The 27,226-nt window shown below is 41.6% G+C and overlaps 3 protein-coding genes across 8 annotated transcripts in view; 1 reads left to right on the top strand and 2 right to left on the bottom strand.

Moving 5' to 3' along the window:
- Nucleotides 1–311: 311 nt before the first annotated feature.
- btbd10b (BTB (POZ) domain containing 10b) lies at nucleotides 312–7,673 on the top strand. 2 transcript variants are annotated; one of them, XM_030376175.1, is made up of 9 exons: nucleotides 312–517; nucleotides 947–1,096; nucleotides 2,724–2,927; nucleotides 3,632–3,953; nucleotides 4,316–4,418; nucleotides 4,553–4,673; nucleotides 5,059–5,256; nucleotides 5,387–5,497; nucleotides 6,216–7,673. In XM_030376175.1, exons 3-9 carry the CDS (start codon nucleotides 2,759–2,761, stop codon nucleotides 6,545–6,547), a joined length of 1,356 nt encoding a protein of 451 aa, XP_030232035.1. In that variant the 5' UTR covers nucleotides 312–517; nucleotides 947–1,096; nucleotides 2,724–2,758; the 3' UTR covers nucleotides 6,548–7,673. The 2 variants fall into 2 exon arrangements, with proteins under 2 accessions (XP_030232035.1, XP_030232036.1); XM_030376176.1 differs by having other exon boundaries at nucleotides 924–1,096.
- A 6,594-nt stretch (nucleotides 7,674–14,267) lies between these two features.
- Nucleotides 14,268–16,445, bottom strand: rassf10b (Ras association domain family member 10b). The gene has a single exon (XM_030376174.1). The coding sequence runs from the start codon at nucleotides 16,250–16,252 to the stop codon at nucleotides 14,843–14,845; it is 1,410 nt and encodes a 469-aa protein (XP_030232034.1). The 5' UTR covers nucleotides 16,253–16,445; the 3' UTR covers nucleotides 14,268–14,842.
- A 567-nt stretch (nucleotides 16,446–17,012) lies between these two features.
- The window catches only part of tead1b (TEA domain family member 1b), a 36,856-nt gene continuing 26,642 nt past the window's right edge, over nucleotides 17,013–27,226 (bottom strand). For 4 of the 5 annotated variants that reach the window (XM_030376171.1, XM_030376172.1, XM_030376173.1 and 1 more), the window contains 9 exons: nucleotides 26,658–26,669; nucleotides 25,453–25,584; nucleotides 25,082–25,128; nucleotides 24,886–24,947; nucleotides 23,833–23,957; nucleotides 23,002–23,175; nucleotides 21,679–21,819; nucleotides 21,178–21,330; nucleotides 20,202–20,432 (listed from right to left, as the gene is read on the bottom strand). In XM_030376171.1, coding sequence (XP_030232031.1) covers nucleotides 20,319–20,432; nucleotides 21,178–21,330; nucleotides 21,679–21,819; nucleotides 23,002–23,175; nucleotides 23,833–23,957; nucleotides 24,886–24,947; nucleotides 25,082–25,128; nucleotides 25,453–25,584; nucleotides 26,658–26,669 — 960 coding nt within the window. In that variant the 3' untranslated portion in view covers nucleotides 20,202–20,318. Of the gene's footprint in view, nucleotides 20,433–21,177; nucleotides 21,331–21,678; nucleotides 21,820–23,001; nucleotides 23,176–23,832; nucleotides 23,958–24,885; nucleotides 24,948–25,081; nucleotides 25,129–25,452; nucleotides 25,585–26,657; nucleotides 26,670–27,226 lie in introns of all 5 variants that reach the window. The other variant, XM_030376170.1, reaches the window with a different exon arrangement.

Genomic DNA, 27,226 nt, shown 5'->3' with positions numbered 1-27,226 from the left:
TTCTATATATTCATTGCTTTAAAAAAAACATTTTTAAAAAAATCACTTATTTTGAGAGCCTCTACCCCAATTTCGTTGCACTTTGTATTCTGATTCTTATTCATAGTTACCAGTATATATACCAATAAATATCGAAAATATATATATATATATATATATTTTTTTTTAAATGTACCCACAAATAATGTTCAGGGCTAATTAAATAATATATTATTTTTAATGTTTGGGTTCACCCCAGACACTTGTGTGAAAGGCATTTCCACTTCACTCCAGGGCGCTAGATGGCGAACATGCGCCTGTATAGTAACTTCAAGGTGTTTGTCATAGTCACAAAGAAGAACGAACCAGCTCTATTTCCTTAATAGGGAAAATCCAAGAATCGCTCAACGGTTGATATTGCAAATAACGTTGTCTGTTGATATTACTACGAGGTGACTATATATCCTAGCCAAAACATCAGGATCAGAAAGTAGACGTCAACGTTCATTCGTTCCGTACATGGATTATGTTAGACTGGGTGAGTGTTTACGAGACGTCTCTCTAGCTAAAGAAAGGGTTAAGCTAACGTTACCGCTCCGTGGTGTAGACGTTAAGATGTCATTAGATTGGGAAAAGGAAATGGCATTGTGTTTGGAGTACTTCGACAGGTGGATGTCGTAATATAATTCAAACGGCTAGTCAGTAACTTCGGTGTAATGTCCACACTTTCATCAGTTCATGTTAGCCTTCATTTAGATAATGCTTGGATTATAGGCGTAAAATGACATCAAACAACATAGAAGGAATGAATGTTACTTTACCCTGGTACTGGTAGTATGAATAATCAGGGTTAACCAATGCAGTGTACCATATCATTAACGTTGGTATGTTGGGTTAACTATCATAGTGATACAAAGCATATCTAATTCACTACAATCAATTAGGCATTGTTTTTTTGTATTCACAGAAGATTATGATGACAATTGAAAGATCCAGATCCTCCCCTGTGTCTGGGTGATGGCAGCTCGTTCACAGTCATATGACAGTAACACCAGTGACACTGACAACTGGGAATACAGAACAACAGTGGACCTCGCTAGCTCTGCAGAAGTCCGAGGTAAACACCTGGCTCCACACCTCATCTCTGACATCCGGTCACCTTTGGTATAACCAGCGTATACATTATCCTTATTCACCCTTCCAATGTTAAGAAGCCTGTAGCTTTCCAATTTTGTATTTGGTGATCTTTGGGAATGATAGACTTAGTTTCTTCCGTGATCATCTTATGATACACATACACTTCACAACATAGAAGATGTAACTTATATTGTATATGTATATTGTTGTTTTATATCCCGGAATTGCTCACTAGTAACTGTAAGTGAGGAGATTTGTGACTGTATTTTTCACTGTTGGAACAAACCTTTGCTCGTTAACCTTAACCCTGGGGCTAATCTTTTAGATTCCTGGTCTGAGAACAGTCAACATTGTTATAGTAAAATCCTTTTGCAAATCCTGACGTTCCGGGCATATTATCATAGGATATTCATTTGCTTAGTGTTATGTTTGTCCCACTTTTTTATCGCTTTTCACTATTTTGATGGCGCCCTGCCAGCCTCCATTGCTTTCCAGCTTTGTCCTGCATCTGTCCAAAACCAGGTTCTATGTATACAAATGACGAGGTTGCATACGTTACTATTTGGATTATTCAGAAACTAATAGACACTACAGCCATTTGATTACAAGGCCGGACAATATCTGTCTATTTTTATTTGAATATAAAGCCTGCTAGCAGCAGGCGTAGTTTGTGAGCTTAATTTTCATGATACCCATTCTATTCTGTTACTTCAAGACCATAGTCCTATACTTAAGGTTTGGATTAGGGATGTTCCTTACAACTAATTGACGGTACATTTAGTCGACCTAACAAAAAATAGAACATGCCTAGAAATCATTGAGAATTTATGACGTTAAATTAAGCCGCAATGTGGGATTTTTAGCAATTTACCTTATTGCCGTCGGCTCTAATGGAACATGGTGCCAATTAGTTAGAGGTTGTCGAGGTTTAGAAGTTTAAATCTAAATAATCATTTAAAATTAATCATTGTCCGTCAAGAGACGTGATAACAGTGATTGATTGGGTCTATTTTGCTCTCCTCCTAAACGTTACCGATCTGCTTTTTGAGTGAGCAAGCCGTTCACGTGAGCATTCGTTGGCTCAAACTCCCTGAGACATGAGTTAATATATCCGGCGTGTCATGGTTTCTTTACTGTAGGGAAACAGACTGAATTGATTGACATTTAAATGATGTGTCTCCAGAGTGACCAGAACAGCTGAGCGCCGCCGTGTGTGCTCAGCAGAGAGCAATCGTTCAGCGGCAGACCGAGCTGCATGCATACATAGTTAATCTTCCATATCTAATTAAAAACGTCTATTAAATTAAGTCATTAAAAAGGCCAACCTATTGTTATAGGCATCGAACCTGAGCGCAATTACTGGTTGGTATAAAGAGCGCTGTGGACAATTGTGAACCGTGTTAAATTACATTTATAAAATGAATGATAAGATGTTATGGGGCACTAACGTTGGTTAATAGGGCCTAGTAAAGCATGGTCTCATTCTTTTATGCAGTCTTAATTGTTGTTGGCCATCAAGTAGTTTCTTCAACCCAGGGAATGACTGATGGTGTGTGTGTAGATGTGGTACGCGCAGTAGTAAGGTCAGTGTTTCTCCACCTACACAGGCACGTGCAATTGACCGCAGGCTGATCAGCAGACAATGAACTCTCATGGAGCCAGCGGCGGCTCGGAGCGTTCGCGTGGCTCTGAGCGCTCACGGGACCAGCGGCGCTCCAGCGACCGCTCCCGCGACTCCTCGCACGAGAGGGAGAGCCAGCTGACCCCCTGCATCCGCAACGTCACCTCCCCCACGCGACAACACAACAGTGGTGAGGACTTGGACGCAAATGAATCTGTTTTCCAACCAGGGGGTGCTTTTAAATATGGAGATTTTGCTTGGTTATATCTACAAAACAAAAATGAGTATGCAAGATATATTAACGTGATGCATTTTTGTTGATATATAGATGTTGTTGGTGTCTGATCAATAAGATAAAGGTTAAAGGGGAAACGTCACTTTCGGCTATGTTGTAATATTGAGTGTAAAGAGTGATTAGTATACTCGTGTTGTTAAAATATCGCTGTCTGCAAAAAACATTGTGCCACGATAAGTGTTTTTTAAAACCCGTACATGAAGCAGAGCTCCTAATACAAGTTGACGTTTCCCCTTCAAGACCAGAAATAGAATACGCCTCAACTTCTTCTAATTCACCCACCCCAGGCCGCTACAATATTAACAAGGATGTGAAATGATAACCGGGCTTGTACATTAGAACGCATTCTGGGATTACTTTGACGTCACGATGTACAAGCCCCAAACCAAGAACAACACTCACTCAACACACATTAGAACATTATTTGTGAAGGGGGGTGCGTGAGTCGTACTGGAGGAGGGGCCATGTGTGAGTACATCACACAGCAAAGCGTTTGGAAAACACCGCTCCACAGTCTGTCTATAAAACGCATCGGACGAGTCATCGGCAGTCCCCCCCGTTTTGTCCCCCCCCCCCCCCCCCCCCCCCCCCCCCCCCAGAGCGCGAGCCCGGCCCCTCCTCCTCCCGGCCGGGCAGCCCACGGCCCCAGAGGGTGTCGCCCAGCGGCTCCAGCAGCAGCGGGCTGCTGAGCAGCCGCAACAGCAGCCTGTCCAGCACCGAGGGGGCCTTCAAGAGCCTGGGCGTGGGCGAGATGGTGTACGTCTACGAGAACGCCAAGGAGGCCGCCGCCGCCGCCGTCGCCGGCCCGGGTGCCCGCGGTGGCGTCAGGGGGTCCGAGAGGGTCACACTCATCGTGGACAACACGCGCTTCGTGGTGGACCCCACCCTCTTCGTCGCACAGCCAAACACCATGCTGGGCAGGTGAGGCAACGCCGTGGACCTCGGAGCAGGTCACTGTGTAGACCATCAGGGCGGGGAAACGTAGAGGGAGTCAACCTTCTGGGGGTCTGCACCCTGCGGTTAGCCGAGAGGCTTTGATTTTTTTAATATATTTGTGTCGTATTACATAGCTGATGTTACATTACATGGCTGGCTAGTTTTTTTCCCCCCGTTCAGTTATCCATTGTTAATCCCCTTGAGTACAGTTTTACCAGCGGATTCTGAATAGTTTCACCACTAATTACCTATGGGAGAAAACGAGTCCAGTAGTGGTAATTGTTAGTTCTATACAAAAGAGAGTGGAAAATGATAGCAACAATAAACTCAAAACCTGCTTCTTCCAGGATGTTTGGCTCGGGAAGGGAACATAACTTCACGAGACCCAATGAAAAGGGGGAATACGAGGTCGCCGAGGGGATAAGCTCGACGGTGTTCCGGGCCATCTTGGTAGGTCCTTCCGCTGGGTATTCTCACTGTCTTCCACATGAACCGGTCTCTCGGATCGCCTTACTGCACTTGCGTTTGAAGTGACATGTCATTGCACATTCTGAATCCTTTTCTGTGAATTGTATGATTGGCAGGATTACTACAAATCCGGGATCATCCGGTGCCCTGATGGAATCTCCATTCCTGAGCTGCGCGAGGCGTGTGACTATCTGTGCATATCTTTTGACTACGGCACCATCAAGTGCAGAGACCTCAGTGAGTATGCTTTCATGGTGGGGTTTATTCCCACTTGCCGCTTGACAACCTGACATTTAGTTTTGAACATGACCGCTGATTTTTCATATAATAAAGAGTCAAATTAATATAATATATAATACAATATTTATCATGTTTGTATAGCGGCATGAAAAAAATCGATGTAACAAATGATTCCAATCTCTCCGACGCAACCAAAAAACGCACTCAACAGATCAAATTGCTAACACATAGTTGGATCCCAATCAACTATAGCTGGGCTCATGTTACCAGTCCTATGTGCAGGGAAACGCAACGCGTTAGTTTCCCCGTTTTTGAGCACGTTTTGAGCAACACGGTGTGCGCCTGATTATTGATTCCTTCTGGCCCCCTTCTCCATTGGCAGGTGCGTTGATGCACGAGCTGTCCAATGACGGCGCGCGTGGCCAGTTTGAGTTCTACCTGGAGGAGATGGTTCTGCCCCTAATGGTGGCCAGCGCCCAGAGTGGCGAGAGAGAATGCCACATCGTGGTGCTGACCGATGATGACGTGGTCGACTGGGATGAAGAGTACCCGCCACAAATGGGAGAGGAGTATTCACAAAGTGAGTGTGTAGCCCAGTTGGTCAATTATGATAAATCATATTCTTTATATAATGTATTAATTAAAAGTTCGGAACACGTTTTGATCAATGCTGTTTTACTGTAACCTTCAATTTTAATTTTATTTTTCAGTCATTTACAGTACAAAACTGTATAGGTTTTTTAAGTATATCGAGAACAGAGATGTTGCCAAATCAGTGTTGAAGGATCGGGGCTTGAAGAAAATCCGATTGGGTATTGAAGGTACGTTGATCTAAGTTTTTCTCTTGCCATCATAAACCACTACTGTGTGTTGGTGTAAACATCCTCTCCTATTGAAAATGTTTGATTACACATTTAGAAATGACTTGTGTGTAATTGTAAATGCAGCAGATTTTTTTCTTTTTCTGACAACTTTACAGTAGTTAAAAAAGAATATTTCCCAAAAGCTAATTATGCATTTTTTTGGTTGCCCTACAGTATCGCAAACCTTTCTTATACCAAAGACTGCTCAACTGATGAAGCTGGTTATTGGTTACCTTCCTAGCGAGCTTTAATGCAGTCCAGTGGGGCAGCCAAGACCATAGCAAAGAGTGAATGGTTAACAGTTTCTTACCGAACAGCATCCGGCTGGCTTTGTATTACTTTCTTTGACATTCAAGTGCAAAAGTGTAGTTGAAAAAGGTCTTTATATATTCCGATATTTGTTCTTCAGGTAGGTATCCGAATCTCATTCAGTATTTGAATGCTTCAGGGGTTATTTTGGCAGGCAGGGAAAGATATGCAATATGAATGACCTTGTTTTCATTATACTTTTTCTTCTCAAAGAATATTTAAATAATTGTTCACAAAACCTAAGGAATATTCAAATTTGTATTCGGGGGCCGGGCCTTAATAGGAGGAGGATTGGCAGGTCTTCATAAGCAGCAGTAGAGTATGTCATTGAGCTGGTAATGACCTCTAGTGTTTTTGCTGTTCCCAGGCTACCCCACCTACAAGGAGAAGGTGAAGAAGCGTCCGGGGGGCCGCCCGGAGGTGATCTACAACTACGTCCAGAGGCCCTTCATCCGCATGTCCTGGGAGAAGGAGGAGGGCAAGAGCCGCCACGTGGACTTCCAGTGCGTCAAGTCCAAGTCCATCACCAACCTGGCGGCGGCGGCGGCCGACTTCCCGCAGGACCAGATGGTGGTGCTGCACCCGGGGCCCCAGGTGGACGAGCTGGACAACCTGCCCAACCAGCCGCCCAACGGGAATCACTACAGCCACAACTACAACAACGAGCCCGAGCCCGACGCCCCTTCACCGGCACTCTGAGGAGAGGAGCCACGCCCTCTGCCTGTCCCTGGGTCCCTCTCCCTATCCCTGTGTCCCTCCCCCTATACCTCTCTCCCTATCCCTGTGTCCCTCCCCCTATATCTCTCTCCCGATCCCTGTGTCCCTATCCCTATACCTCTCTCCCTATGCCTGCGTCTCTCTCCCTATATCTCTCTCCCGATCCCTGTGTCTCTCTCCCTATACCTCTCTCCCTATGCCTGTGTCTCTCTCCCTTTCCCTGTGTCTCTCTCCCTATACCTGTGTCTCTCTCCCTATACCTCTCTCCCCATCCCTGTGTCTCTCTCCCTTTCCCTGTGTCTCTCTCCCTGTCCTTTTGTCTCTCTCCCTATCCCCGTGTCTGTCCCCCCCCCCCTCTCCCCCCCAAATTTCTCTCCTCTGCCCCAGCATGCTGCAACATGGAGGGCCAGGGGCACCATAACCATATTGCCTTGACGCCTCCTCAGCAGCCTTAGAGCCTCAAGAACCCGTTGGACTGTAAACAAGAGAATCCCTTCAAGGATGGGAGGGAGAAGAGACTGGTGAAAGGAGGAGTTCTGGTTTTGTTTGTTGGTGTTTTGTTTTTTTACTTGACCAAAGGAATTTATTTTCAGTTTTGAAGTGAGCTCAGAAAATGGTTATTAATATAATTGTGATTTTAGTACTTAACAGTGTTTGATACTTTCTTTTTTGAAGGGGGTGGGAGGGGGGGGGGGTTGTGATGTGCACCCAGTTTGGTTTTTATGATCTTATTTCCCTGGGTTTGTTATGGTTTTCATTATAATTGTATTATTATTATTATAATTTTTTACCTCATCCTGGAAGGCCTAACTACTAGTGAATGTGCTTTGGGGAACAGTGCCAGCTTGTGGTTGCTGGATATGGAGTACATATATTGCGTTCACCTCTCAGTCATTATTTCCAGTTCAACACACCAAAGGTGTCTTACGTATCTAGTGATGGAGTAGGTATGGATTGGCTGAGTTTGATTATGCAACGCGATGCTCTTCCCATAGCCAACAGATACAGCAAGGATGCAGGCTGTTAGTGGTAAAAAAACCAACATTTTATTCAAAGCTTGAATTCATTGACAAATAAGTCGTTAAATAAAAACATTGTAATCACTTTCCCTGTGTTGTACTTGACCAGTATTTTAAAGTGAATTATATAGGAATTAACTCCCAATATCTGGGAGAAAGGATTGTCTTACATAATGTTGTCAGTTTTGTGTCTGCTTAGGGTTTCATTACATTTTAACTGTATTAAAATGTCATGGATTTACCTAACTGTATACGAGAATATGATGTGGTGCTTGTTTGTTAGTCTGGCCGTCTTGACTCGTACGGGTGTAAATAATACGCTCACGTGGGCTCCTCCTCCCCTCCTCTCACACGGTACTCCGGTGGCAATCTCTCAGGACAGTCGCTCCTTGACTTTGCGAAGGCCAGATGATGCAGGTCAGCCAACAGATTCCCGATGTCCCCGGAGGCATCAATAAAGGGCAATCTAACATTCTGGAGAACAGGGGATACGGCGGCCCTCTTAAACGTATAACAGTGATACACAAGGCTGTGATGGTCTTACAGGAGGAATGTGTAGAGCAGTGACCTTGCTGGCAGATAATGCATTTTCCGTCCCATTTGCAATTTAAATAATTCAAGGATGCATTCCTGAGTGTGGTATAGCATTTTGGGTGACAGAAAAACTTTATTTTCTCTCACTATTTGCGATAAGAATTTTTGATGAATGGCCTTGTGACTGAAGAAGACTGAGCCCAAGATACTAATTGGTTGTGACTATTCTTCCAACTTTGTTCTGAACATATTAAGGTTGTGAAATTGAGTGAGCACATGTCTAGATTCACGAAAAGATCTACAGTCAGAAAGACAATTTCATTCATAGAGTTTAAATTCATTCTACAATAAAAGCAGTATGTAATATAGCAATATTTCATAAACCAATATTTGTACAATGTAGAAATGGTTGCTTTTGATAATAGGGAAAAAAATATTTAATTCTGAGAGCAGCCATTGCTTTCCTCAACCTCTTCCTGCCACAAGCTGGCAGTAAATCACAACAAACATTTCTCAATCTCATTGAATAGAAGACATACTCAATTCTATATACGATATTCAGTAAAAACATTGCATATTAAGCGGCTAGCCAACCCAAATTATTTGAAAAAATTCAAAATAATCACTTTAGCTTTTAGTTTTGTTATAATCATTGATATAATAACAGCTGGTGGCATTCTCTAGCATGTACTTATTAAATTAGTAATAATAATAAGTAATCTAACCCTCCCCATCTGCCATTTTCAATGGAAATTTGTGTCATTTTACCACACACTGAGAAGGAATGAACATCTAATTAAAGGTATGTCTAAATTTTCTCTCTCTCATCCCTCTAATATTATAGTAAAAATAGCATTGTGGGGGCGGCGGGGGGAATATAGGGAGACAGTATAGCTATCAAGTGTCAACAATCTCCAGACAGTGTCTTATTATTTTTTGGGTGCAACATTTTGAAATTCTGTCAGTACAGATTTAAACCTGCATGGCTTTTTCTAACATTGCAATAAGGCTTTTAGGACTTCATTTTTTATGCAACAATACATTCAGTTAGACCTAGCCTGCAAACATGACAAAGGGAGCCTTGTAGCGCCTTGAGATTCTTCAGCAGATCTATGAATATACGTCTGGTATGATTGAGCCATTCAAAGAGGTCATGAATAACTCACAGAATGGAGGCATATTCAAAGCAATGTTAAAGTGATGAAACAGAACCATCAAGTCTCAACTGAACCCTCTGCCTTGTTAGATGACTAGTCAGTGATTGCTTTTGTGGTTGATTTTCGGATTAAATCCACTTGGAATTCCAGTTAATCTGATTAAATACTCGCCAAAACAACAAACAACGATGTAAGACTAAATACCATAACTCACTACATCATGCTTGTAGTGAGTCAGTTGTCTGGCACACATCCTGCCCTTTTAGTAGTGTTCTATTATTGGTTTCATTTGCATAAACAGTATACAAATGGAACAAAACTATTGAACATATAGAAGAATTGTAGAGTGAGTCTTTTTGGTGGCACACAGGATAAATTTGCCTTCAGGGCTTTCTGCAACAAAGGCCTTTCTGACAGAAAACTTTCCGTCAGACTCGGCTTTCCACCTAAACCTAACCAAGTAGTTGTGTTGCCTAAACTTAAGAAAGTAGTTTTGTTGCCTAACCAACCCTTAACCTAACCAAGTAGCTGTGTTGCAGATACATAACAAAACTACTACTGAAAATAATGAGTCTAAAGCAACATACAGGACACAAACCCTGGCATCAGGGTGACAGCCTTGTGTTTGACTCATTCATCCGCCACCACGTCCTTCCTACATTAACTTCCTCGCTCTTTATACTATCTTACCTGGTGTCCTCAAAACTATTTGGCAGCTGCCCTGAAGGCAAAACCCTCCCATATGCGGGTTTGGGCCACATCCATGAGTGGGGTCACATCCATGGTTGGGGCCACATTCATGGTTGGGGCCCATGGTCAATCAACTACTGAAGAGGAATAATATCCTTATTTTCTAGAAAATGAAGCAATCTCTAGGTTAGACAGGAAGATTAATGTGGATGTTCTTTTTGTCTTGTAAAAAATAATCAGAGCAGTTTGAAATGTATGTTTTTGATTGATTTATGCTTTGATTGATTTATGCAATTGCTACACTTTTATTTAGGTTATGCTGAGGATGTGGAAATTCTGAGCCACTAAAATTCTGCTATATGATCTATAGCCTTTGTGTTTGAAACCGTTCTTTCCCTTGTACTAATAAAAAGCAGCACCAGAGCAATTGTTAACAAGCAAGATCTTATGAGCTTTGCCTTTGGGCAGAAGCTATTCAATTTATAGTGTGGAGGACAATTATGTCGCCTCTGAAACCCATCCAGACATTTAAATGTATTTTATCTCCTGTAACCGATACACAGAGGCACACCTATGAAATCTGTGCTGTTGCAATAGATAGCTGAGCCCAGCTGCAAATCCTTATGGCTTCCCTTTTATTTTACTGCAGGTGTGGTCACACAAGACTCATTGGATCTGGTTGCGTTTCAGTGAAACCCCTGATTTTACATCACGGTGCAACCTGATCCATATATTGCATAACTGTTCCTCTTTGAATAAACATGAACTTACTCTAACACAATTTTTTTTACTGCACAAAGTTTTACCTTTTATATTTGATTAAAAGACATGTTAAAATGAACGATCCAAACACATTAGACCGGCATTGATTTGTAGGATTTATAAATCTGAATGTACTCGAGGTCAAAGGTCGAGGGTAAAACACCTGTGACCGGTACAATGCGTTTGACGGCAAAACGACAGTGCTTGTATCCGATCTGAAACAAGCACACCTAGTGCTTTCTGAGCAGATAGCTCAGTGCTGATGCTGAACTGTAGTATATTTACTGGATATAAATTATTTACTGTTTACAGTTCATGAAATACCTCCAGGGAAGACTTATTTCCAAGATCCTGGCACAAAGTTTTTGTAACCCCCTTTGCATTTACAATACACTGATTATTGCCTCTATACATGTGGCTAGATCTCATCTGCATTAGTTTACCTTCTGCCTTTTTTTTTTTTTTGCTGTAAGGCTATTTTTGGGGTATTGTTGTTATTAGTTTAGTTGTGGAAACATATTGGGGAGAGGATAAGACTTTCTTCTTCGTAAGAAGACCGCGTGGGCTCTGCTACAGACCAAATAGCTCCGGTGTGCATCAGCAACTTTAAACTAAACTTTGTGGTTGACATTTTCTCTGCGTTGTGTGTGTGTGTGTGTGTGTGTGCGTGTGTGTGTGTGTGTGTGTTTATGTGTGTGTGTGTGTGTGTGTGTGTGTGTGTGTGTGTGTGTGTGTGTGTGTGTGTGTGTGTGTGTGCATGCATGCGTGCTTGCACGCCCCATACTTATCAAAAGTACCAAAGTATGGGGGCCGGCCAGAGAAGTTGCTCCATCTTTGAGAAATATATCTGCATGCTTACCTGCTCATTATAGGTGTGATTTGCAAGTTGTGGAGAAAGCGAGAGTGTCAGAGAGTGGAAGAGAGAAGGAAAAAACAAAACAAAAAACATTCTGCTCCAGTTAACTAGAATATCTCTGTCGTCAATCTTTGAAGAGAGGGGCCACATACCTGTCTCTGAGAAGCATACTGGAGATCGAGGAGCCTAACGTCAGTGGAAACAGGTTGGTGTTGAGTTGTACCATCTCCCTCCAACTGGATATTTAACAAGCTGTCCTTCCAGCGGAGCCCACTACTTTTGCAGAACAATAATACAATAATAAACTCAAAACACAAAACACACACATTTGTGTGTGTGTGTGTGTGTGTGCGCGCACGTGCGTGCATGAGTTTGTGTGTGCGTGTGTGTGTGTGTGCGTGCGTGCTCGTGGGTATGAATGTGCAGTAATTCCTCCGAGAAGGCAACACCAGAGGATATCTCGGACAATTCACAAGCTCTGACACCAGAGGCAGACGTCAAGCCAACTCTGTCCGAAGTAAAGGGACGTCTGCCAAGCGATGCCCCAGCGATGATGCTTGTCATGAAGGGACATCGGCCCAGCGGTGCACCAGCGATGATGCAGGTCATTAAGGGGCATCACCTGATCAATTTACCAGCGATGATGCAGGTCATTAAGGGGCATCACCTGATCAATGTACCAGCGATGATGCAGGTCATTAAGGGGCATCACCTGATCAATGTACCAGCGATGATGCGGGTTATTAAGGGGCATCACCCGAGCAATGTACCAGCGATGAAGCTAGTGATAAAGGGAAATACCCTCAGCAATGTACCAGCTAGGATGTCCTGCCATAAAGGGCCTTCACCCCAGCAATGCACTGGTGATAATGGACTTTCATAACGGGTCAATTCTCCAGTGATGCACCAGCAGGAATGGCCTGTAATAAAAGCGACGTCCACTCAGAAATATACCAGCTATGATGTTCTGCCACAAAGGAACATCCAGGCAGTGATGATACCCTGCTATTAAGGGAAATCCATCCAGCAATACACAAGGAGTGATGTACCATCATCTAGGGACATCTTCCCAGCAGTGTACTACTGATGCACCAGTGATGATGTCATTTCATAGAGGGAAAGCAGCCAAGAGATGGACCACTGATGCACCAGAGATGCACCAGTGATGCACCAGTGATTCACCAAGGGATGCTTGGTCCATCTTGATTAATAAATATACATAGATATTCCCTTTATTTCCTTGTCATGCAATGTGCAATGTTGTCCTCCTGCCAGGATTGAGCGCAACTTTATATGCGTTTGTAAGAGTTGGAAGTAAATCCCACTCAATTATTTGTTTATTTTAATGATTTCACAACAATAAGTTGGCTGGAGCATGATTGCAAAATAATCAGCACATCAAGTGTATTCATTTAACCAGCTGCGAGCAGTGACTTTGCAAAAGGAATGCTTTTGCTGTAACTCTAGAATTCACACTAGCTGAACAATTATTCTTAATTCTGATTTCAGAAATGTATGTTTAGTTTACATTGAATTTCTTAATATCTGGAGGAAGAAGCTCACATTAGTATTGGGGCAGGATAGTGTGGTGTGTGGCTATCTTTGATAAATATGTCTACACCGTTTCATGCTCATTATTGGTAGGCCTACTGTAGGTACGATTTGAGAGTTTTAGAGTGAGTGGAAGAGAGCAGGATTTTGAAACTAACCAACCAAAATAATGTCCCCTCCCTCTCTACTACAGAGAAAGTCAACTCTTAATTAATATTTTGACAGCGCATTTCACCCACTAATGGATTTCTTAAGAATTTAATTCAGAATATGGTTAGGGTTTACGTTCTGGAATTCAAACCATATTCTGGTGCCAAATAAAATAAACTGAAATGATTACATTAAAAGTGCGAAGATGAGTCCACTATCAGCTTGAAACAATGGAGTCAACTAAAATAATCTTTAGTTGGGGGCAGCCCTGGCTATAATCATGAATACGTTATAAAAAAAAAAGCCATTTGGAGTGACCTCACTAGATATAATGGACATAAAATGTACAAATTAAAGAGAAGAAATTGACTTTGCTTTTGTCCCTTTAAGTGTGCAGTTGCAGTTGGAAGGATAATGTAACAATTATATTATAAGGTTATATTTTTGCACACTTTCACACAATTTGAATCATATAAAAAAGCTGATAGAAAGTTGACCCGCTGCAAACAGGTGGCTTGGGGCGCTAGGCAGTTGTTTGTATTGTTTGGCTAGAAACGGTCCTGCTATTCAGGAATATTATAATTCTAAAGCATAAGGTACTTTGTAATATGGTACACTGGGAACAAAGGCATTTTTTCACATTTTTATTGTTATTGACATATTATCATGTCTCAAAAGAAATGACATAGCTGGTTATGTAAGTTGATATCAAAATCCTATATTCAGCTTTGGGCCTTTCCTGTGGTATTAATCCATTCATTATACTCCTGTTACGTTCTCATTGGAGGCAGGGATAGTAAACCATGTGAGAAAGGTGTCGCGCTGATGCTATTGAAAAAAGCACAATGAGTTACTTTCAAGTTTTCTATAACTGGTAAGACCCAAAGCAAAAACAAACAGAACAAAACATTTTACTTATGCACATTATATACATTCTTAAAAAAAGTATAATAAAGAATAAAAGATTTTGCACAAGCCTCGTATGTCAACATTGTTTTGGGGTTATGTCATTGTCAACAGTGTACCACAGGCACTGGAATAGGCAATCCTCTTTAATGTAGCAAACTGTGCAAATGATCAGTGCGGATGTTCTGGTATTGAAAACGTTACGTTGATGCTGGAAATAAAAATGAACAGCATTCATTTCATGATTTGTTTGGGAAGATCACAGGTGAAAGACTTGATTAGTTGATTAGTATGTGTTGAAAGCAGAATGCATATATGGTTTGATAAATTCATCTTGCCTGATTGTGGGCAATATGGCAATAATCTAAATACATTGAGAAATAGTCTACACGTGTTAGAAATAACATTTAATTACCCAAATATAGTGTGGAATAGGCTACTCACTAGAAGTTCACTATGTCAATATCCAAGACCTTGGATTTTACAAAAGAAAAAAGAATGTCAGCAAATGTTGGCAACTCCATGCTCTTTAATAATTATACAGCGGCCTTAACAAAAGGATTAATGAAGGATTTATTTGACATAAACATTTACGACATTGGACACCAGATCTTAGGGAGTGGAGTAGCCTCAACTGAATATATTAGTAATGTTAGGTGAGTGAGATAACTGGATAAGTGTCTGAGTCTTGACTGTGCAGGGAACTAATCCCTGTGTCCGAGTCTTCATCCTGGCTGATATTGCAGCATCTGGTTTGCTCAACCCAGCCTCTCTTAGTTTCTAAACTCCACACCATCTCCCCCTCTTTTGGCACATTATCACTGCACTTCTCAAACGTCAATGGTTCTTCGTCAGCATCCAAAGTGTCCAATTGTTTCAGTAAAGCATGGATCTCTCTTTCCCTGGCTCTAAGCGTCACCTGGGTCAGCTGCAAATCGTGGTCAATAGCAACTAAATCCGTGTCTAAGCGAAGTCCGATGTATAAACTAGCATCGAGCTCTGTTCGGATCCTCTCAACGTGGTCCAAAAGACAGTCGTTTCCTGCCACCAATCCAACAGTGTGCATGCCCGGGGTCTTCGTGAGGTGTGGTGGTGATGTGGTGCAGGCCATGGGCTTCTCCTCTCTCCTCCTCCTCTCCATCCATCTTCGATTCAACTCCTCTTGAATGTCCCTCGTCATGCTGTCCACGAGTGCCTCGTGATCTTCCAGCCTCTCCTGCAGCTTCACCATCTCCTGACATTGACGCAGGTACTCTTCCATGTTGGCGATCCTGTCCACCGATGAGAGCGCGTCACCTTCGCGCGTAAAGGGCCTCTCCACCGGGCCGTCAACTGAATATGTATCTTGCACATAATTGACCCCGTGACTTTTCATTCTGTCCGCATGAACCTGCGCTTCAAAACAGTCTATCTCCTTATCCAGCTCGTGGATCCTGTGGACCTGTTGGCGGATCGCGTGGTCCTGGGAAGCTACGCGATGGATTATGGTCTCCATTCGTATCGAAGTCGCGTCTACGGACGTCGCCCGCGTTTTTTTTTTATTTATCTTTTCCAATTTTCTGAAGGCTTTCCTGACTATTCGACGCTGTTTTCCCGGAGAGAAACACATGGCGGCGTTAGAATTGGTCGCTCCTGCAGCAGCGGGAGGGCTGTCTTTGCTGCGCACGACGCGCGCCTCTGCGCTCCTGCAGGGGCCAACCGCGGCCCCTGCAGGAACGCAGAGCCGTGCGTCGTGCGCAGCAAATACCGCAGACGGCTCCTGCTGGAACAGCACAAACTTCACGTTGCCCTGCTCCTCCGCTCCCCACGCGTCCCATAGACGCAGGATTCTTGTGTTATCGGGCAAAACGCGCTCGAGTTCTTTCCATATCTCAACGACGCAATAGGATTGAGGTCTGCGTCGAAGCGTCACTTGTTTGGACACTTTTACCCGCGCGTTGTGGTGGTCGTCCAGAAGCAGCACCCTCACCACGTCGGCACAGGTCGTGCGCTTGGACAAACCCAACACCAGTTTTTCCTCTTGACAAACCCACACTGATATCTGGCGTTCCTCCGACTGCATGGTGAATTGATGGAGGTCCGATTCTGGGATTCCGTTATAATAATAGGGTTAGTGGGTTCAGAAAAAAATATATCCGCGACTTGAAGAAGGCCGAAGGCATACAAGCAATAACATTTAATATCTATTTTTACCGTATGCTTCTAACAATCATCTGCTGCCGTGTGATGAGAGGGGGCTAGTCCCTTGCACTGTGTTTAAGTCTCAAAGTCTTAAGGGTCCAGGGGTCTGAACTTCTAACTTAAGACGCGCCTCCGCGCTAATCACGTGGATGTTATGCGCGTCAACGTCTGGCTGAAGTATCTCAGTTTACAGGACGTGTTCACCCATCATATATAGGGACGTACCATACCGATCGCACCAATAACCCATACGCCTACCTGTTAAAACTATAATTCCTAATTATTATTATTATAATATTGAATTTATTTATTTTTATTTCCCACATGAAATATAACATTATCCACATTGGATTATGCTCTTCTTTTTAAATACTGTAATGATGAAACTGATTCTTACAAAAGTACTATTTAGCCAAGATATAGATACATTTAGAGAATTTTTCGGCGTTTGATTTACAGCGTTAGCAGTTGTTCATCTCAGCGCTCCCTGCTGTTTAATTACATTTTCCTTCAGATTGGGGCACTAGCGCCACAAGGCAAAGCGATGGTAAATAGCGCTATCTAGCGTTTATCCAACGTCTATGCAGGGAAGTTTGGACTGCAAGCATTCGTATTTAGTATTTCGAGTCAACCTACAAAAATGCAACATCCCCGGATTTATTTTACTTCAATATCGCATACATACAAAGTATCTAGAAAGCTACAAAATATATATCGAGAAGGCATCATGATATTACAGACCAGGAACATACAGTAATGACACAAACAGCATTTTTCTTTTCCTCGCCTTTGCTCCCACATTTTACTTCCATTATGAAAGTTTATCACAATTTTGTACCAGAAAAAGCGAATATATAGATTTATACAAAGCACATTTTTACAAAAAGAAAAATTCGGCACACAATTGTCTTAAAGATGCTATCTGAGCTGTGAATACCACTTTAAAGCAAACATCTGAAAAATGATAGTGAAACAATACAGGTACCAGTACCTACATTTAAACAAAAGTACAAATAACAATGGCTAAACTGCTGCTTTTTTTTTTGTCATTCTGCCTCAACCCAACCCATGTTTACTGTTCATTTTGTATTGTCACAGAGTTCCAATTAGGACATGGATGTTTTTTTTTTTTTCATGTCCCAGGGCAATGGGGTGTATACAGCCTGCTGTTTAACAGTGGAAATGACATGTCTGCAAGTCTACCAGCAGTAACTAGCAGTAACCTTGTTATCATATACTGTTGGGCTTGCAATATACAGACAATGTCATCACAAAACCAAATACAATCATATACAATCACAATAGGGAAACATGAACACCTCAGTAAGTAATCAGTAAATATGAACAGATGCACAGGGTAAACATAACATAATAATAATAATAATAATAAAAATAATGATAACAATAAAAGCCCATTTAACTCCACAGTGTACATAGGACTTTGACAAAATACTGAATGAGTGAACTTATGTTGTCTGCATCCACCATAGACATTGTCAGCATTATGTAGAAATTCTGAAGAGTAAAATACTTTGTTTACTTAGTTTTGAAAGGAAAGCAAAATATATGCTTGAGTAGCATTTACAGTGAAAATATTAGCCGTAATGGCCTCGTACAGAAGAGCAGAGATGAAAGTATAAAACTGAAGCTGCTTTTAACTCTTAAAATGAATTACTTCAAAAAATAAACGTTTCTTTCAACATGGTTTTGGAAACAATTTGATGATATAATTGTGTTCACAGGTGTTATGATATATATTGAATTATGAAAAGGTTATAATCTTTTGGTCCAAACATTTCATATGTATTGATGACTCAGTCATTCACTTTTATATTTTGTGGATTTAATGATCGCTTTGTAATTCACACAAGGATGCCATCAATTACCCAGATCAGTTACACATACTGGTCATTTTGTGTAGTACTAGTTCACATCAGCATATAATGGCCAATTCCTTTATAAATACAACAATCGTTACCAATGTAATGAAGCTTTTCCTTGTGCAAACACCAAAAAAACTGTTCCCATGAATACATCTAACCATTTTGAAACAGTAATCGAGAACAGAGTTACATCTAATGTGCAGACTTCACCTTGAGAAAAAAAAGCAATATTTTGTGTTTTTCTTTAAAATTGATCAGTTCTGAGCAAGCAATCGATTGCCAGCTCAACGGTGTTGTAAGCATCTATACAATCTTTATTTTAACCTTAACCCTTAATCGTTACAGACCTTAAAAAAGGCAATGTGGTGATTGGTTTCACGTGTGTCTTATTTTTTGGTCTAGCAACGTCCTTGATAACTTCACTTTATTTTCAGATGCTGGAAAATTGAACGCAAAGGCACTTCCTTGCTACCGTGCAGGACTTGATGACAGACATCTCTCTGTATTTTTGGTCTATACATCAGGAAAGGCAAAGTCTGTTCATGTATATAGTACACTCTTTAGAAAAGTTGTAGGTTAAACCGATTACAAATGTAACATAGACAATCTCTTGACGTGGGATAATTAAACAGACGTGCCACATTCTCAAAAACACTAAGAGTGAGTTCCTTAACAGAACCTTGTCCAACTCAAAGAAGATGCTGCTCAAAGATATTTTCTATCTCTTCCATACTGACTGATTAAAGATTTGAAAACATAGTACAGGAAAGATCAGAATATACTCGTCTAAGGCACTGTCCACTTACACTTTGGCAGATTGTATTGTGAATTGGTTACACAACGCAAACACATTAAGAGTCTTTCAGAAAAGAGATCACAGCTTTAGTGGCATCTTTTGGAGTTCACACGGTTATGACATGTTTAAGGCTCAGGATTGGTGTAGGCCACAGAAACATGGACTAGTGTGAACAATAAAGGCAGCAACACTCTGGCTCTAACACAAATGAAACTGCAATATCCGAGAGAAGAAGAAACAAATCCGTCTAGAAGTGATCTACTGTCCAATGTTTGTATTGTTCCTAAAAAAACACATTGCTAAAAAGAAGATCATAATACAAAAAAAAAACGTTGGCATCTCTATGGCGTTGCCAAAATAGGCAGCAAAGTGCTTCGGACAAGCTGACCAATTGGAGTAATTTAAATAGTGCTTTTTTAATATCTGGAACCTTATCACCCTTCTGTTCTAAAAAAAGAAAGATGTATGTGTCGAGAAAAATAAGTAGTTTCTTAGGATGCAATAGCCCACCATTTAAGAATAAGGTGTCGATGTTAAACCTCAAGTTGACATGTTCACAGTGCATTCTTTCCATGGTTGATGTGTAAGACTCGGAGTGCTTCAGGAGGGTCACATATGCTCTTGGAAGTTGGAAAACAGTTTAGCTAATCGTTTTTGCAGTGACCACGCCTACCAATATTTATCTTGAAGTTAAATAGATTTAGCCTTATTTTGTAAAATATTTGCTTCTTTGGAACTTCTATTAGCTGTGGGTGTTTGTGTTTTATCTACAGAACATGGGATTCCAAGTTATCAATGACACACGTACAAAAACACACTCATTCATATTAAATAGACCCTGTCATCCCATGGGGGGGGGGGGGGGGGGGGGGTTGAGGGGAAAGACCTGGACCTTTTTTCTTTCATTTGCGTATATAAAGCAGAAGACAACATATATTTCTGTTCATCAAATGAATCTCAACCAGAAAGTCTGTTATATATATATATATATATATATATATATATATATATATATATATATATATATATATATACCACCACATGTATATCAAACAGGGATAGACTAAAACATGAATCTGTACCGCATTTCACAGCTGCAGTCAAAATTACAAAACACAGACAATAAAAACAAAATCAAAATTAATTTGTGACCACTCGTTACACCCAACGCTAAAACGTAGAATAGGTATGTAGAGGCACTGCCACTTTGTCTTGAGGTTGGATCAATCTGTGGAGAACAAAAATGTCAGGAAGGGCTTGACGGACCGTTATTCCTTCACCAGTCTGTAGATGTGATGCTGAGCACCGTGCTCGCTGTTTGACACCTCAAACACACACGCCATGCACAGCAGAGTCTCCTGAGTGTCTCTGTTGGTCACCACCTGCAAGACACAAGAGCCACATTTCAGGCCTTTCCAAACGGATAGCAAAGGGGAACAAGAGCATGGAGGACACAAATGCATTGTGCACCGCAAGGGGACGCATCGAGTCGGATCACACGTCATCTAGCATATGAGTTAAAAAAGCCACGGGGAGATGTTGAGCTGATCAACTTCCCACTCACCAATCTGCATTGTGCAAAAATGGAAAAATAGAAAATCAGAAAAAAGCGGCACAGTGCCCTCAAAGTACTACATTTCTTTCCCACATATGCTTTAAAAACAGAACATTTCTTATATTTGCAGATTGTCTTCCGGCAGCACAGTAAAGGTTCTCAACCCCCCCCCCCCCCCCCCCCTGTTCCCCACTTCCACATATGATGGCTAATAACAGAGGGACGCACCCCTCCCCCCGCCCTCCCCTGCAGATAATGAGACTGCCCACACTTTTCCATTCCCTGTGGAATGGCAGGAATGCAGGCGGAAAGGTAGACACACTCATCTCAAGGCCTGTGTTCTATGACTTCTTTTTTTATCGAAAGACAGCGGGAGCAATCCAGGGCCAACAAACCTAGCCACCCACCAGGGAGCCAAGGGGGAGGGAGGGATGAGAGGGTACCTCAGATGGAGCGCCTCTCCCGTGCTCATAAAAAGTCAGGCACAAAGTCTAGTGCTTTGTTCCAACACAGCAATACACAGAGCGCGGGAAGGGGGGTTGAGGTTGAGGAGAGAGGAGCTGGCGGTTTACCAATAAGATGGTGAAGTTCTCCAACACGCTGTTCATCATGTATTTCTCCGGCAGGTGTTTGAGCTTGTGGATGAAGTTGATCATATATTCACACATGGGAGACCGGCTTATTCTGTAGACGAAACGTCCGTTTTCAAACCGAGCGTATTCAGTCTGGAGAGAGAGCGATAGAGAGAGACAGATAGAAAAAGACCACGGAACCAGTTTGCATGAGCAACAGCAAAGAACACAATATAATAAAATTAGATACATATAATAATAAAAACATACTCATAATAATACCAATTTCGACCAAATCACAAATAAATTAATAAATAAATACATACATTTTTAATACATTCAAATGATAATAAAAAAACAACTCAACCAAGGGCAAGAAACTGACAATTTATAGGGGCAAGAAAAAACAGAAATGTGACGATGGCCCATGTCTCGACCCTTCACTAGTTCACAATCAACTCAAAACGCATCACTCAGAACTAATAAACGCGGGGATCGTACCTCCACTTTTTCCACCACCTGCTTGCCGAAAGAGCACACCTTTGTTGAGCAGGTAATGGTCATGTTTTCTGAGCTTTCATACTGGCTCGACACTCCATAAAATGCTCCTGTGTCTTCCTGAATGTTGCAGTTCAAGTCAGCCTGGTAATCACAAGTTAAACATAACCAATGCAAATGTTAGATGAATATCTTCATTTTCTTTTGCTAAAAGTAAAGTAGAGAATTTTATAATATTTCACTACCATTTTGATATTTCACTGCCATCCGACAATATTCATCCATCCATTTATATCTATATAGCTTGTACAAAGTCTTTATGCATGGCAAACATTCACAGACAAAGACACACACACACACACACACACACACACACACACACACACACACACACACGCACACGCACACGCACACACACACACACACACACACACTCACACAAACACTGGCAAACCAACACACTGCCATCTAGTGATGGCTACTTTTTGAAGATCCAATTGAATGCACATGCAAATGCATTCATAGAGGGAACACAATTCTAAAAAGAACTCAATTAAGTTATCTAAAGGCGGATTTTTCTTATGAAAAGGATTTGCTTCCAGAGGACAGCCCTTTGTATGTCCAGAACATGCTTTTTAGTTGTAGTTAACAAAAAGACAAGATATGTTTCTGCATCATTCTCCTCCTTCATTAAGCAAAGCAGTTATCCTTTCATTATTGTGTGGATTCTGCCTTTCATTTGAAATTTAGATCGGTCGGTCACTTCAAAAGAAATGTGAAGGGGACTTGGTCCAAGTGCATATGGGCCCACTTTGTTGACTGCCGCTAGTTAGCATGTTGCATCATGGAGAAAATACATGCAATGTTTATACAGCCATTAGCTGCGCAACCGGGTCACCCTATTGTTCTGATATATCAGACTGAATTAGAGACTGCTTTGATCACAGTCTCTCCTGCTATGCAAGTCCAAATATAGAAGAGCGCATTCTGCAGACATGAAGAGAGAGAGAGAGAGAGCTTCTGTGTTTGGACTCTGATTACTTTCATTTACTTAAGATGGCCCTGAATAGATTCTTATTAGGCAGGGTTTTAGAATCAGTTGGTAACTGAAGTAGCCTTAAGATTGGATAGACTGATGAATAATAGGAAAATGGTTCATTTAAAACCAAATCAATAATGTGATGAGGACTGAAACTATAAAGTAGACCAAAAAAATATGCTCTGAATAAACGTCCTTGCAAAATTATTTCAATATATTCAAAGCAGTACAATATGAGTCTATTGAGGAACACATGCGCTGCATTAAGAAGCTTTTGTGAAACTCACCCAAAATTTTATGAGAAAAAATGAATTCTGGGGACCTTTCCCAAAGAGGTCCTTCAGGCCTCCTTTCTTTTCAGGGAATTTGTCATAAATCTGATGAACGTCTACAGACTCCAGCAGGGCATCACTATAGGAATGGTTGGTATGCCCGATATGTACAAACAGGTGTTTGTTGTACTGCAAGGAAAACAGAATATGATTTGAAAAGGACCTTGAATAATTGCAGCAAAATAATACAGAAAAACGAAGGGAAGGTTATACAGAGTGCAATTCATTAATACAAGATTGGGGGAAAGTGACGTAAAGTTATAAATAAATAGATACTGTGCGTTGCATTTCACTTGAATGTTCGTCGTTGGTTCATCTATGTTGAGGAACAGCTAAACCTTGTCATCACACAAGCCTTCACTTCTAAAGAGGCTTTGTCGCCTACAAAGCCCCTTCAAGGCAGCCCAACCCTCTCAAATATGTAACAAGATTGATGTCTGTTGTCATAGGGCTATCGGGGAAAAATAAATCAAGGGAATGTACACAAACCTTGATGAATTGCTCGATTTAAAGTACACAATAAAAAACAATGAGAGCCGTGAGTGTACAGCTGATGCATTAAGCCTTGTAAAGTAGCATCATGTGAAGCAATGGCTTTTCTTGCTTGACCTATCTAATAGGCTCGTAGAAATATAAACAGTGCTGCAAAGGTCTAACACAGAGATGACGGTAACCTCTTGATATTTTGTCCTGGCCTTTGTCGGGGAATCCATCTCTAGAGTCTATCTAAATGTGTATTGCCGAATAACTGAAAGAGAATGGGAGTGTTTTTTTGCGCTCTCTTACGGAGTCTTGGTCTCTTTGTTGCTCCAGGAAGGCAGAGAATTCTACCAGCCGAAGTTTAGACGTTCCGATGGAGCGACCCTGCCAAGCCGGGACTGTGGGGGCTTGGGCTGCTGAAGGCTCATAACCTGCCCACACACACACACACACACACACGCATACATACACACACACACACACACACACACACAAACACACACACGTACACACACAAACACACACACACACACACACAGACACACACACAGACACACACGCATATATGCGCACACACACACCACACACACACACACACGCATACATACACACACACACACACACACACACACACACACACACACACACACACACACACACACACACACACGTAATTTAGGAGATGTTTTTGTTGCCCAGAGTGACCAACTACATACAGATGCAGGGCAGGTGAGGGCTGCTGAGAAGCTTGCTAAAGGATGGCCACAGCTAGGCCGCTGACATTGGGGGGTGGGCGGCGACCCTGCAGCTAGTTCCACATCCTGGCCACCACACCATCCCGCCCCGAAGCTATTCTGCCCAGCACTCTAGAATCATATTGGACAAGTATGCAAACTAATCCAAATGCTCGAATGCTAAACTCTCACTTGTTAATATGCCTGCTTCTGCCTTAGTTTTCAGACCTTAAATTAACTGAATTTTTATGCTTTCTACATGTTATAGAGCTGAGCGAGAAGTCACAAGTCAGAGTGAGACACTAAATGTGTTAGTTCGTCATACGACACAAAACTTCACATGAAAACATGACCCAATTATTTCCCCATGTCATATGTAATCAGGCTTCATCCTTATAACTTTTCTAGAAAATATATATACCTAAGTACTAGAACCGAAGAATATTATTTATTTTAAATGATGAATTAGTGTTTTGCTATTAAGTAATTGGCATTAATTTCACTATTTCTTCTTTTTTCTTTCAGTGTAAATAGGGTTGAAGGCCAAAAGCTGAATGTTTGTTTGGGGTTGTCATTGTATTTGTGCTTTCTTTTATTAATTGTAAATTTGAACTTGAATTCTCACTTGAAATGGTTGTTGTGACTGCTGGCTGGATTGGATATCCTTGCTGGGAAAAGGGTTTAATACTGAAATAAAAGGAGAGAGAGAGAGAGGGAGGGATACAAATAAATCCACAATAAGATACATATGATGGGCTATATATAGTATTCATGTATCCACCAGCCATTCATTCGGTCATTTCCACGGTAATAATACTCACTCTTGTGTGGATCCTGACTGACCGGTGGTGATCATTCCCTGCCAAAACTAAAGAACGACATCAATAAACAAAAAGAGAACAAACAACAAACAGCCGTGAACATTTGGTAAAAAAAAAACAGATTGCCAGAAGATAAAAATATGCACGGCGCATTTGAAGAAGTGCTTATCTCCGCTTCCATCCCCTCTGGTTCTGTGCCTAACTGATCGGGGGTTTGGTTATGCAAAGCTGTTGTGTGTAATGGGATTTGGCCCGTGTGGTGTTCAGCGGGGTTGGCCCACCCTGGTTGTGGAGCTCGATGGGGGAGGGGAGGGGGTGGTATGGGGGTGCTGGATCAGGGTCCGGTAGGGGGCTGGATGTGGCTCTCTTACCCCTGCTCCGGGGAACGATGGGCGTGGGATGCCCGGCAGCCCCAGCTTGTTGTGAATAGCGGTGGCAGAAACAATCTGCGCTGAGGACATGGCCGCCATGCTCTGGAGGGCTTTGTCCTTCACGGTCTGGTCCTTTAACAACAATTACAAAGGGCTTAGCACTCTCACAGAGAAGGGGGGTCGGCAGGGGGGGGGGGGGGGGGGGGGGAAGAGGGGGGAAGGGGGGGGGCATGGTGCAAGCAGCAATAACCAAACTCTTAACAACATACAAAAAAAGCCCACACAAAAGCGTACAAAAATAGCGACCTCTCTCCTACAATAGCAAACAACAAGCAGGTAAAAAAAAGAAAGAGAGAAAAAAGAGAAACAGCAGGTAAAAAAAGAAAGAAGGGAAAAAAAAAGAGGAAAGTCAAACTGGCCACGCCATTATGTGTTGCAACTGTTCTGCCTGAATGTGGCATAACAGTTGGAAATTAAATCCCATATACAATGGTCCGGCTGGCATGCACACTGGCATACACAGTTTGTTTAAGGTTTAATCTTCCACTAACATCTTCCTAGATTGAAAGCAGCAGTGACATTCTCCCCACCCATTGTTCCTTTATCAATACAGTATTCAGGAGCTTTTCTATCAAGGTTTTTGTTAATCTGTATGTCAAAACACATCCAAACATCCAGGAGAATAACTGAAGGACAGAGGGCCCACTTGCTTAAAAGTATTTCTACAGCCTTTAGTCTCTTGTCTTTTATCCCAGGAGGAGAGCTTCTAAATGACTAGGCCATATGTGTATGTAGCTGCTCTCCTTTTTATTTCTCCTTTTTGATAATGTTCCACTTTCAAACTTTCATTATTAATAATCTTTTTAATAAGAGGCAAAAAGATCCACTGCTGCAGAAAATTAAAGATGAATGTTGTTTTTTTATGCAAAATTCCTTTGCTAAGGAGAATCCTGTAGACAATAAGGCATCTGTGTCTGTATAAATGGTAGATTTCAAAAGTGTGCATGCCCTTTGAAGATGCATTGATATCAGAGGCCGTAGGCAAGCATGATGGCAAGAGCTTTTAGCGGTAAAATATTAGGTTGCAGTGACAAATGTACAACCCAACACACACACACATGTGCCGTTATTATATGGCAGAAACACATACAATAAGCTAGAAGCTGATTCATGCAGAGAAATTATCAAATTAAGCAGATGCTTACCATGCTTGTGACCTAAAAAGAAACAAACAAGGTATGATTGTTAAAAATGCATTTTCTTTGTTGTTTTGAGTAGTTTAAAACTTTGAAGGCGTCACGGACCAATGCAGTAACAACATACTAGAAAACAATACCCATATTTACACACAAACGTTAGAAGCATTGCATCAGGATCATAACCAAGAATACATTGAGTATGTAAAATACTTTATTTATCAACTGTAGGGATAAAATGGAAAATTACATAAAAAACACATATCTAAAATAAAATAAATATAAACATAAATATAACGTTTCTCACTAGGTTGGATGTCTTCCATTTAAAAAAGCCATAAACAAACAATAATCAGCTATCATATGAGGCTAAACTAACATGATCTCCATTAATACTGCTTCGGGAAACGCCTGCTTGGATTTCTCTGCGCCAATGGACCCTAATTTGCTTTCAATGAAGAGAGACAGAGATCCATACAAAAGCTGCCTGTTTCTACTCAGACTGTCGCCCGTGCCCCATTCACAGCTAGCTGCTTGACCGACTCTTTCTGGTGCTCCACACACACACACACACACAC

This window comes from Gadus morhua, chromosome 14 (genome assembly GCF_902167405.1).
Source record: "Gadus morhua chromosome 14, gadMor3.0, whole genome shotgun sequence".
NCBI classification, from domain to species: Eukaryota; Metazoa; Chordata; class Actinopteri; order Gadiformes; family Gadidae; genus Gadus; species Gadus morhua.
Note: the sequence above shows the minus strand (reverse complement) of the source record. Positions and strands in the feature narration are given on the sequence as shown.

Coding starts and splice junctions, on each gene's coding strand:
- btbd10b (XM_030376175.1), top strand. CDS start 2,759: ATGAACTCTCATGGAGCCAGCGGCGGCTCGGAGCGTTCGCGTGGCTCT. Junction 2,928..3,631: donor CACGCGACAACACAACAGTG/GTGAGGACTTGG, acceptor CCCCCCCCCCAG/AGCGCGAGCCCGGCCCCTCC. Junction 5,257..5,386: donor GGGAGAGGAGTATTCACAAA/GTGAGTGTGTAG, acceptor TTTATTTTTCAG/TCATTTACAGTACAAAACTG.
- rassf10b (XM_030376174.1), bottom strand. CDS start 16,252: ATGCAGTCGGAGGAACGCCAGATATCAGTGTGGGTTTGTCAAGAGGAA.